This window comes from Lemur catta, chromosome 7 (genome assembly GCF_020740605.2).
Source record: "Lemur catta isolate mLemCat1 chromosome 7, mLemCat1.pri, whole genome shotgun sequence".
In the NCBI taxonomy this organism is placed as follows: Eukaryota; Metazoa; Chordata; class Mammalia; order Primates; family Lemuridae; genus Lemur; species Lemur catta.
In genome coordinates this window covers 97,066,566-97,076,798 of record NC_059134.1, presented here as the reverse complement: position 1 = coordinate 97,076,798, position 10,233 = coordinate 97,066,566, and the positions used below count along the sequence as shown (strand labels likewise).

The 10,233-nt window shown below is 42.8% G+C and overlaps 1 protein-coding gene across 1 annotated transcript; it reads left to right on the top strand.

The window, feature by feature from the left end:
* Positions 1-1,212: 1,212 nt before the first annotated feature.
* LOC123642715 (olfactory receptor 9I1-like) lies at positions 1,213-2,157 on the top strand. Its single transcript, XM_045558109.1, has one exon. The coding sequence runs from the start codon at positions 1,213-1,215 to the stop codon at positions 2,155-2,157; it is 945 nt and encodes a 314-aa protein (XP_045414065.1).
* Positions 2,158-10,233: the final 8,076 nt, after the last annotated feature.

Here is a 10,233-nt window from a genome sequence, read left to right as displayed (position 1 = left end):
AGAGAGGAAAGAACAGGGGAATAATTTCTTCCTCTTAGTGAGAAAATTACTCAGTCAGTTATTGAAACAAAGATTTTATATATATATATATATAATATTGAAAGAGAAGATACAAATATATTTAAAGATAGCAATATAACAAAGTTTATGTGAGAAAAATGGATTATCTTTCAAAACAGGAAGTCAATAACTACTTTCTAAAATGGATGATAATAGCAACAACAATAATAGCTAACATATTCAGCTCCTTATGTGCGCTGGGCACAGCTCCACAGCCCTTACAAATATTAATTTATTTAATACTCAAAATATTCTTATCATGTAGGCATAATTGTTCCATGTTATGGGTAAGAATTGAGACACAAAGTGGTTAGGTAACTTATTCAAGGTCACATAACCAAACGTTAGCAAGACCACGAGTTTGAATGCATTATTTATAATCATGGCATCATAAATAACCAAAAAATTCTCAAACACAATATGTTGAAGATGATGGCCTCTGAGCTCACGTAATAAAGCTTAAACAGGAAAGGAAGAGTTTTAGTTATCAGTTAACACTATTTGACTAGGCAATTTTTTTTTACTATCTGCCTGAATAATTGTATAATAATAAGAAAAATATGTCAGTATGTACTGTAAGATAATAGTCCACATGAAGAGCAGATTCATCTTCCAATTTCTAAAAGACCTTCATGAGAAGAAGTGATTAAAGCGTGAGTGTCTAGAAGGGGTAAAACTAAGGCCAATATGTGAAAGGTACAGAGAGAGAGAAGGAGAGAGTGTATGTGTGCAGGTCCAAAAAGAGAATTAACAGGTGGAGCTGTCCACAGATGGAGGCTCCGACAGCAACTGAATGACCATGTGGTAGGTATGGGACAGATGAGACTTCAGCCTCAGGTGGGGTCAGAACAGATGTTGTCTAGGTCTCTTCCAAACCTGAAAATTCTGTGTCTCTTATCTTCACAGAACTTTCCAAATGTAAACCAGAATTAATTTGAATCAAAAACAACAGCTCAAGGTTCAGTTCCATAAAATACAGAAGATGCACAAGGAGAACCAGCCAGGTTCAGAATTTCTGAAAAACAAGCTCTATAAATAGGCCTGGAATTATAAACCCAACTTCTGCCATAGAGAGAAGGATTCTGTCTTTCAGTTCTGGAAATTTTTAAAAATTTCATTCTCATCCTCAGACCAACCATCCACATGGAGTCCATGACCGAGAATAATCTCACCACAGTAACCAAATTCATTCTCATGGGCTTTACTGACCACCCCGAATTGGAGATTCCCCTCTTCCTGGTGTTTCTGAGTTTCTATCTAGCCACGCTTCTGGGGAATATGGGCATGATTGTTCTAATCCAAGTGGATGTCCAACTCCACACCCCAATGTACTTTTTCCTGAGCCACCTTTCCCTGCTGGATACCTGCTACGCCTCGGTCATCACCCCTCAGATTCTAGCCACACTGGCCACAGACAAAACAGTCATCTCCTATGGCTGCTGTGCTGCCCAGTTCTTTTTTTTCACCATCTGTGCAGGCACAGAGTGCTTCCTGCTGGCAGTGATGGCTTGTGACCGCTATGTTGCTATCAGCAACCCGCTGCTCTACACCGTGGCCATGAATCCCAGAACCTGCTGGAGTTTGGTGGTGGCAGCCTACACGTGTGGGGTGTCAGGGGCCATCCTGCGTACTGGGTGCACCTTCACTCTCTCCTTCTGTGACGACAATCACATTGACTTCTTCTTCTGCGACCTCCCACCCCTGCTGAAGCTCGCCTGCAGTGACATGACAAACACGGAGATTGTCATTGTCTTCTTCGGCAACTTTGTGATTTCGGCCAATGCCTTGGTCATCCTGATTTCCTACCTGCTCATCATCCAGTCCATTTTGAGGGTGAAGGCTGCCGGTGGCAGAGCCAAGACTTTCTCCACATGTGCCTCCCACCTCACTGCTGTGGCCCTTTTCTTTGGGACCCTCATCTTCATGTATCTACGGAGCGGCTCAGACAAATCCCTGGGGGAAGACAAGGTGGTGTCTGTCGTCTACACAGTGGTCATCCCCATGCTGAACCCTCTGATCTACAGCTTGAGAAACAAAGATGTGAAAGCTGCCTTCAAAAAGGTCACTAGAAAATTCCAGGGGTCCCAGAGTATGTAGATCTGTGTGAAAGGATCTCACATTTTAGCACACTTTCTTCCATGTCAATATTTCCTATTTAGGTACCAGCATTCTAGGCAACCTACACCTACAACAGAAAAAAAGATAGACAGGCACCACCAGGCACACAAGAAAAACTGCCAATGTAGTGAAGTTAGTTTTCAGCAATTGCATGGTACTTTCTTTTTAACCCTCCCCTCCCAGTTCGAGTCCATTCTTTAGCACCCAGCAGTCTCCTGCTACTTCTCTGGTGACACAAGTTACAGAATCTCAGAGGTCCAAGGAGCACTGAGTTTATTCCATCCCACACCTGTGCTCTCTGCTCCCCTGCCTGGGCTTGCCATCCATTCCCTTTGTTTTTGCTCCTATCAGTCCTACCTTTTTCTCTGTGTCAAAGATCATATCTGGGGATCCCCGTGATATGCTAATTGGCCTTTTTTTCTTGTAATATGTGAGGGACTGATCACCTCAATAAGCAGGGAGTATTGTACAAGACAAGAGCCATGGGTGGGGGGAACCTGCAGCCTTGGGGCCACATGTGGGTTTCTGGGTCCTTGAGTACGGCCTTTTGACTGAATCCAAATCCTTTATCAAAAGGATTTGTTCTGTGAAGTTTGGATTCTGTTGCCAACCAGCCAAGGGAACGAAGTGTTTGAGAAAAGGGATTCCCATTTCACCGTTGTACAAACTGGGGCTCCCCTTACCTTAAAGGGTCTTTTTTCTTGCTCAAGCCAGAACAATAGAATCTGCAAATTGTCTTAACCATTTGATGACTCACTGGTTTTATGGTTCCTGCTTTAATGTTACTCTGACATCTTCTGTACGAATTGAGTCATCTCATCTTTGGGAATGTCTCCTCAAGGGCCAACCTGCTAGTTTCCGGAAGGCACGGTGGACTGCTTCTCCTCTCCCTGTTGCCTGTCTCATGAACAGTTCTCTCCCACCAAGCATCCTGTTTCCGGGAACAGCAAAGCCAGATAGAGAGAGACTGTTGGACTCCATATCACCTTCTCTTACAAAGATTTGGCGAGAGGAGAAAGTCGCCACAACTCTTGCACCAGACTGCAAACCCCTTGAGAGCACAGTGTTTTCTTCATTGCTAACTGCAAAGTCTAGACCAGATGAGCTCTCAATAATCGCTTTTGAAAGAAGGTTTACAGTAGATACATGTTTCCATTTGAGCCTCATGGCAAGTCTACAAAGCAAATAGGGAAGTCATATTTGAATATAAAATTTCTGTTTTGCAATCATGGAAACATTTCCCCATGATCTGAAGAATACTCAGAGTATACAGCAGTTGACAAGGCACGGAGTAAGGCTTGAATCTGAATCCTGATTCTACCACTAATTTGTTGTGAGACTTTGGGTAAATGATTTAATTTCTCAGGTCTAAAACAAGTATGGCAATTCCTAATTCAAGAGGATATTACAAAAATTAAATCAGATGATGAATAAGAAATATCCTAGCACAAATCAGGTGTTCAATATAGATAGTTCTCTTCCCATTCCCTCACTTTCTGATGCCAGCCCTGGGCCCTTGCCATGATTCCATGGCCATTGATAAAAATGAAATAAGTCACAGACCAATGATCATGAAAGTCAATGAAGGCTGTGTACTGAGGAAGATGAATAACTCAATCCTTTGCACTAAGAAATAAAACAAACTTGAATATTTAACTGAGGAGGTGATGGGTACATTTATCTGCATCTAACATAGACAAGAATAACAAAAAGATATATTTTTTATTGAATATGTTATTTTGTGCACAATGAACCCCTCTACCCAGCTTTGATTTTATGAGAAGCTGATCTTCCTTGTTCCTCCAACCATTTTATTAAAATGACCCGCTACACACCTGGCAGTTGACTGATTCAGGAATAAGCACCTGACCTATGTTAAGCTGATAAAAATTTTCCATGGACATTATGAAGCTGAACATGTAAAAGAGATTCAGAATAGAAAACCAGGCAGACCAAGGTAGAGAATATCCAAATAGTTACTAAACCTATGAAGAGATTCTTACTCTCATTAGTAATCAGGAAAAATGCAAATTTAAAATCACAATATGCTCACTAGCTTAGCAAACATTTGAAAGTATGCCACCACCATGTTGACAAGGATATAAAAAATAGATAGCATAACTTGGTTAACAACTTTGTAGAACAGTTTGGCATTATCCTTTAAAAATAAAAGATACAAATGAACAGTGACTCAGCTATTCCAGTGACCTAGCTATACTCACTAGAGAAACTCCTGCCCACACACACCAGGATACGGGTACAGGATGTTCATAAAGCAATGTTGTAGCAGCACAAAACTCAAAATGCTTGCCTTCGATTTTTTTTTTTCATTCTTATGGCCTGGAGTGTGATGTGATGGCTGGAAACCTGGCAGCTATTGTGGAACATAAGGTGACCTTAAAATGAAAGCAATGCATAGGAGGTAACAGAGCAGAGAAAAAGAGATGCCTGAGGCCCTGACATCATTTTTGATGCACCATATGAGCTGCCTATCTCCAAAGATTCTTTAATATGAGAAAGAAATAAACATTTATTAAAGAAAGCAACTAAAAACAGCTAGCTTCAAAAACAAGCTTAACAAAGTCATTTTGTTAGGGATATATACACAAATGACAAAGGTTTAAATTAAACAAGTAAACAATTATAACTATAGCCAAGATGTAGAAGCAAGTAGGGATTGTGGAGGGAGAGGGCTTCCTAGGAACTTCTGGAGAAAGTATTCTACTTATCTTGGTCTGATAGTGATTGCCTGGGTATTTGTTTTATAATTTTTTATTAATATTAAACTGTATCCATTTTTATGTACTTTTTGTATGTATATTAGATTTCACAACAAAAATGCAAACAAATAAATATCCAAACCCCCACCCCACCCCTAGGCTAGTGTGGAGGCCTGAATCATGGCTTCTGTGCCCATGTCAGATGGTGGCACACACCCCTCTGTCCTTGGCAACAACATGGCGGGATTCAAGGGGCGCTGAGAGCCTCCTCCTCAGTAATGACTTTTTCTTGCTCTGTTGTTACTAATTTTCAACCATTAAAGCAGTCTCTCCTTTTGTTTATTTTTAATGGAAAATTAAAAATTGTATATATTTGTGGTGTATAACACGAAGCTTTGATATATATATCCATTGTAGAACTGTTAAATCAAGCTAATGAACATATGCATTCCCTCACATACTTCTTTTTTTTTTTTTTGTGGTGAGAACAGTTAAAATCTACTCTCTTAGCTATTTCCAAGTTTCAAGTTTCAAAGCAATCTTTCTTTATATCAAAGTTAGATGCCCTATAGGACTGAATACTCATCCCAGAGAACATTCTGGAAAGCAGATGGTTAAACTGGAGAAAGGTTGGTGCTCAGGACTCTGCCACAGAACAGACCTCTTCAGAGGTCTGAAGAACTGCCTATGAGAAGTTCAGTCAGGCTTCCTAGAAGTGGTGAAATCCAAACCGGTTCAAACTGGGCTTATAAGGAAGCAGAAACCTTGAGCAAACCAGGCTAATAGGTGAAACCAACCTGATCAACCCCACAGTAGCTGGATAGTCCCAATCTCCTCGCCCCACTACCTTCACCACCACTCCGATCACCCAGCACACCCTCCAGCTGCCAGCCAAGAGGCTGTGTGACCTCAGGTGAGACACAAAACCCCTCTGGGTCTGTTTCCTCATCTGTAACGTGTAAACGTAGGTCTGCATTCCTCCACCGTTTCTTGCCAGCGCTAAAGGAAGTGGCACGGAGAGGACAAGCTCATTCCCTGAAGATCACACGGAGGAACGTGGGAAATGATGTCATTCAAGGTCTGCCACTTCCCCCTGAGCCTTTGAATCCCCAGGCCCGTTGTTTGCTTACCTAGATGAAGAGAGCCGCGGATAGAGCCCCCTGCAGTCAGCTCTAGCTGAAGGGAGCTGGCTTCTCTCAGAAATGGGAAGCTCTGTCTCACTCATTAATTTGTGATTTGCAGATAAGTCTGGGCTCACAGAATCCCCACCGAAGGCAGTGAATTGTATAGACGGAGAGAGCATCTCTCTGCCTTTCATGTATCAGTCTCACCTTTGTCCATAAGCAACATCTTAGGTGATATCCACAAGATGATCAAACAACCAGAGGATTCAAGTGAATCCAAAAACTCAGTGCTTCAGAAACAAGATGACCCTAACCGGGTTGTTTGAGCACGAAGGCAAAACAGCTGGCCACCGGGAGAACCCGTGAGGTCGCAAGCTCTGAATTCCACCCCTGCGCTGCGTAAAACTAGGCACATGGTCTGGCCCTGCTACCTGCGGGGGGTGTGTTCAGAGGTGGGTTTCCAGCATACGCATAAAATCAGCAGGAGGAAGATTAGGTAACTGCATTTTCTGTGGCTTTCAGATCCTCACAGAAATCTCCCTGGACCTGCTCAGAAAACAGGAGAAAATATTAACAGCGCTTCACAGAAGTCCCTCCCAGGAGCGCTCCTGGCCCGCTCTCTCTATGAGGTAATGTAGATCCTATAACTATATTATGCTGGGCAATAAAGTATATTCCAGAGACTACTGAGTGTGCTTTCCAAATTTTTTAATATAATTTAAGTTTTATCTGTGTGACCTTTTAGATGAGTTATTTATCTTCCCCAACCTCCAATCCTGACTTCCATAAAACAGGCCCTGAAATACATACCTTGCTGTGGCAGTGACCAGTAACAAATGTGTCAAGTGCGGGGAACAATAGTTGGCACAGAGATATTATTGCTCCCCGGACTCCACACTGTCACCAAGTGCTCAGAGCACGGACTGGGAATGGGCCCAGCCCCCTCGGAGGAGGTTTTCTCAGCGGTAAGGTCAGAGAGAAAGACATTTGCAACAGGTTCTTGAGAAGCTAATGTGGAAGTGGATGTTCTAGGACGGTAATGATTTGGGAAATGCTGTTTCCTGGCCTCTGAGCGTCCCAGCTGTGCTGCAGCAATCCTCCCATCCCTGCGGCCCCATCCTGGATTTGTGCGTTATGGTTTGTGTTTTTATGACTCTGTGGTCTTTCCTGAGGCATCAAATGGGTACAGCCTTGTTGAGGCCCCACAGAGATAAATCTGGAAGGGAATATTTTCTGACACACCAGGTAAAAGTTACGTCTTCTCTGGGCTTCAATTTTCTCTTCTGCCAAATGAAGAAAATGTACTAAACCAAGTGCACTCAAATCTTTTTTTTAACAGTGGAACCCTGTTCCCAAACAAAATGAAATGAGGCACCTGGTTGTTTACAAGAGTTAGAAGAATTGCTGCTTTGTCTGCAGCTGGGGCCGAGATGGCAGCACCCCACCTGCTCAGTCTCCCCTTCACAACCGCCGCTGTGTCCCTTTGAGGCAGCTCTGGCAGGCTGAGGCTCTGAGGAGCAAAGCTGGAAAATCGCAGAACCACATGGCCAAGGTCCTTTCCAACTCTGGGGTTCTGTGTCTCTGGGGAGGACCATGGGTTCTTTCAGCAAGCGTGGAGAGGAGCACGGTGAGCCGCCACTCCCGGGGTCTCAGCCTCACTGGGCCCATCCTGATCGCCATGTGCACAGTGACACCTAAACACTGGAGAGAGAAACCAGTCACCCAGATGCTTGCCTATTCATAATGCCACATTCAAACACGGGACATCAGACATAAGTGGACACAGAAACTGACAGACAACCTTGGGGTTTCCAGGAATGTTCTTATTATGTAGATTTTCCTATTGAGACAAACACTGACTTGCAGGGTTGAGACATTGCAAGTTGTAGCCACCGCTCCCCAGGAGAGAGCTGCCGCATGAATGTATCCCTCTAGGCAAAAGTGGCCAATCAGAGCATGACAGTGTCTGTTCTCAGGCTGCATGAACCAAGTTATGCAAGTCCAATGGGATATGTCCAAGGGCTGGCCTAAAAGGTTACGACCGTTCTAGAAAAAAAAGGTGCTGTGGCTGGCCAATTGTGACAACCTAAATCCTACTAGGTAGTAGGATATTGCTATAAGTTTATAAAGCTTATGACTACTTAGAAATCTGAATTTGTGGTTATTTAGTTCGCATGTGGAAACATTCAGAGTAATCTTTTCAGAGCCTCAAAGAAATTTATATTTATAATCTTCTGATTCAGAGACAGCAAAGAAAGTCCTGGAAGGTCATCAAGTCAAGCATATCTTAAAGCATAGATTACATACCTCTAAATTCCCGTACAAAAAAAAGGGTTCTGTGGCTAAATAATGATGGAAAATGCTACCTCAAGAGGAGGATTTATCAAATCATAGAATAGGATAATAGATTTGAGAGACAATTCCAGATGGCTACACTAGAATGTTCTAGAATATGTTATAGCCACAGGGAGGACAAGTCTAGAAAAGGTGTCACAGTGTCAGCCCCAACCACAGCCCAGGCTGAAGACACAAAAGCTGTTTTGTGTCACATAACCGTCCCTTTGGACACAGTAGACAATTAATACATAGGCTGGCGACATACCTTCAACTTTTTAATTTATGTACTGAGCACTCCAAAATTAAAAAAAAAAACAGCTAAATAAACCAAAATCTTTTTGAAGTATTTAAATTAAGAAACCCTAATATAATTTTTCTATTTCAATGGAACTAAAGGTGCTGGACCTCCAGGAGGTGATGAGCCACAGCCATGCCTAAGTCCAATTTATGAGGAAGCAGAGAAAATTCAAAAACGCTGGGAAACTCTTTTGACAGAGGGATGGAAAGGAGCAGACAGTGGCAGCACAGAATGATCACCATAACAGCAGTGCTGAGGAGGAAAGATACATAAACTCCTGTTATTAAGGTCCCGAGAATCTCCTTAAGCTCAGTGATCTAGGGCTTCCCTCCATTCTCGGTTTCCATTAGAACCAGGTCAACAGAGATGTGAGCAATGAGAGAAACCAGGGTTGTTCGTGCCCAAGCGACTGCTCATCAATAAATTTGACATGTATTGAATTCCACACATTAGTGGAGTTAATTGCTAGAAACTTGGGGAATCTAGTATTCTTTCTAAGTCTGAAACACCAGGACTTTAGTTTTGCCTTATGAGCCACAGAATTCCGAGGGTCAAAATCAACAGGCAGCCCTAAAGTTTCCATGGAAGTTCTATGGCTAGTAGGAACCCCATATTTCACAAACAAGTCCTTAAACCTGACTCCAACCAGCCTCACAGAGAGTCTCACAAACCCAGATGGAGTGGCCTACACCCCACTCCCCAGAGGCATCGTCCCGGAGAACAGAGCCAGAGCCACCAGTCGCTGACAAGAGAACTCACTCCCCACCAGAAAGAGAAGGATTAACCTGATTTCTGTAGAAAACTGGTTCTACCATAAACCCCCTTTCCATAAACTACCTCTAGAGTACAGATGCTAAAAATTTAAGTAGAAGGCTTCTGGTCAAGAAGGACCAGTGTAGGGCAGTAAAACAAGCAATGTCTTGGAGTTATGACATGAGGGTTTAAATCCTGGCTTCTGCACTTGCAATTTATTCTCTAATAAGTCATTTTAACTTTCTGAACCTCAGATTTCAAGCGTGAAATTCATATTAGCTATTCCAGGATTATTGGGAGGAATCACTAAGTTAATGGGGAAATGTCCAACACAGAATAAGGATTCCATAAATCTAAAGGCTTCAGAGAATCACTGTCTCTCATGGGCCTTCAAGAAAAGAGATTCAAGATAGGTGATGACCTGGTTCATAGGAGAGCAAAAATAGGTTATAAAAGTAGTCACAAGGAATTGCTGGGATAACTGGGAATATTTGACTTGGAGAAGAGAAAACTAGATATAATAAAAGTGGGCATTACCACTATTTGTCTTGGAAGAGAGTGGTTTTACCCTCCTTGCAGAACCAAGCACAATACCAATGTGTAGAAGGTACAGAAAGAGCAATTTAGCTTTCTCAACAGGCAGCATTTTCCAAAGGTAGAGTGGCCAGAGACTCCCCATCGCATAAAGAATTAACACAGGGTCCTGCATGTGACAACTCTGGCGGCACCATTCACACCACAGTCTGTGTGAATGGCCCTGCCCAGAGTCACACAGACACAGCGCAAGGAGCCATAAGCGGCAGCCCCGGTGTGCATCTGGGCT